Source organism: Sprattus sprattus, assembly GCF_963457725.1.
Source record: "Sprattus sprattus genome assembly, chromosome: 19".
Lineage (NCBI taxonomy): Eukaryota > Metazoa > Chordata > Actinopteri > Clupeiformes > Clupeidae > Sprattus > Sprattus sprattus.
This window is the reverse complement of record NC_137917.1, coordinates 27,087,359-27,089,858: the sequence shown is the minus strand read 5'-3', so window position 1 is coordinate 27,089,858 and position 2,500 is coordinate 27,087,359. Positions and strand designations below refer to the sequence as shown.

Genomic DNA, 2,500 nt, shown 5'->3' with positions numbered 1-2,500 from the left:
CAGTTGCAGACACAGACGCAGATGCAGACGCAGACACAGACACAGACACAGACACACACACACACACACAGACACAGACACAGACACACACACAGACACAGACACACACACAGACACAGACACAGATACTAAATCTGCTAAATGTCTGGCCTTTACATACAGTTCATCCCATCGAACTACTAACACAGATGAAGGGTCAAAGAAGTTTAAAGGCTCCCAAAATGAAGATAATTATTTTCAGTGTTGATAAAATGTAATTATATCTTTAATATTGGTTGTCATTTGTTTTAAGACAAATTTTCACCTGGAAATACTTTGTGCTCTTTGAGTATGCTCTATGTGCTTTTTACGATTTACCTTGACATGAACCTTGATTAGATGAGTTCTAACAGGCTGTATGTAAACCCTCTCAATAGCTCCATCTCTTAGCTCTTAGCTCTCTTCAAGGACCAGTGAGAGACATTCATGGTCATGTTTTAAGAAGACTAAACACTTTGCTATCTGGTGAGAAACAGCATTCCATGTGTGGATATTCATGGACAATAAAGAAACAATAAAGCAACAAACCTTTCCAACACCAAATACTCATAGTTGCGTTATTTCAGTATTTGACTATAGCCTATTACTCTGGCAGGTTCAGGCAGGTTCAGGCAGAATTGACGCACTGGAAAAGTTGCAACCTCTCACATTGGCAGTAATCTCAAACACAGGGTATCCTAAATTGTGAGTAAAATGCATATTATCCAAAGAGGTCATTGAGGTGACCATTGAAGAGACCATCACCTATGAACCAGCATGAAGTGGACAGTCTTTTATTGCAAAATCACAGCTGAGAAAGTTATTATTTGCCCGCGGTGCTACAGCCATTTGTGCTCGACAAGTCTAGTTTACATGGCCTCCACATTATTCACAACGTAACAGCCTACATCATACAGGTTTACAATAAACGCGTTGATGACATGGAAGCACCGAGTTATTTTGAGGCGATCAGGGGCAACCTTGGTGTAATGGGCGTCGCCCATACCATAAGAAACATTGGATTGGCTTAAAGCAGCATAATGCGATACACATATTGGCTGCGCGTTCGACTGTGGGTGTAGCAGTTTTTTCAGGTAGCGCTACTATGATCGGATGGCCGGTGTGAGGTAACGTACAGTATTGGGAAAGATGGCGTCTGGCAAGAAGGCTGAAAGTGGCAGGCGTGAACAAGGTGTGAATGGAAAACGACCATCAAAGCGCAAGGATGGCCCCATAGGTAAACCCATATTTTTGAGCAAACTGTGCCTATGCTTTCGGTGAAATTAGAAAATGTACGAACTTTGTGACCAATAGCCTACCCTAAACCGGCTAACTAGCGAGCTAGCAATCCACTGTTAACAGCCATAAGATTATACCCGTGATCAAAGCCTGGCAATATTGTAGCTATTGACGTTACGTTTCCTATTATTGAATCTAGACGACAGGACTCTCTCTGATACTGTGCCGCTATGGGAGATTGGCATTTAAATGCAACTGCCATACTTTCTAGCAATGTCAGTAGCCTAGTCTACACTGTCAATAGCAAGTTAATGTTACTCAGTGACAAAAGTAAAGTAGACTACCGTTTCTTAATTCAAGCCTTCGAACCTCGTTGTAGTAGTGTATTATCGGCAACAATTGTTAATAATAACTACAATAACAACAGGCGTAAATAACCTCTAATGTCGTATTACCTACATGTATCAATGGGCGTCTCAGGGCAAGACTGTTTGTTTACATTACGAGTGTCTCAACCAATTATGGATAACTGGAATAATATGATTAGCCATGTGTTGTGACTGTGCCATGAGACGCGAGAATTATGTCAGGTAAGGAGTTACTCGTCCCGTTGTGCAGTTTTAAAGATAAAGTTATAAATATTTCCTTCGCATTTCGCAACATGAGTCTATGTCGAAGCCTTGGGCAGACGTTAGACTAGTTATACAACATTGAAATGGGCTGTTGAGACTCGGTCCGGCAGATTTGGTAGAGTTCCCTTCAATTAGTGATTACCCGGTTACTTTACCCGGTATCTTTGGAACATAGGCTATAGTCTGAACTGGCCACTAGGACCAGACCCCACTGCCTGAACAGTTTTTTTCCCCGGTCAGGATGAAGCCTGGAGAGTCTTGCATACGGGGGAAGCGTTGTCCCTGCTGGGTCGGGTGGGGTGGGGTGGGGTATTGTTCCTTGCTTCCTGTCGAGATGCGGTGACCAAACCATCACTGGAGAGGCACAGGCACTGTAATGTATGTGGGGCAAAGGTCCATCGCAGGATGTCATGTTTTTACAGTCATGGGACAGCCATGGTGTCTAGCCACAGGGGATGAACAAGAGGCCATGGCATTCCTGCGCAACCCGCCATTGGTGTGTGTGTGTGTCCGTTCACCATTTGGAGTATAGTTATAAGCAGTTGTGTAGTCCAGGGTATACGCAGGTATACGGAGTAGACCCACTTCTTTTTCTGTCAGCATTTCGTATA

At 43.4% G+C, this 2,500-nt stretch overlaps 1 protein-coding gene across 1 annotated transcript in view; it reads left to right on the top strand.

Moving 5' to 3' along the window:
- The first annotated feature begins 1,128 nt into the window (after positions 1-1,128).
- lipeb (lipase, hormone-sensitive b) overlaps positions 1,129-2,500 on the top strand; it is a 40,031-nt gene continuing 38,659 nt past the window's right edge. The window contains 1 exon segment of the mRNA XM_080857827.1: positions 1,129-1,255. Within this exon segment, the coding sequence (XP_080713953.1) occupies positions 1,168-1,255 (88 nt within the window). The 5' untranslated portion in view covers positions 1,129-1,167.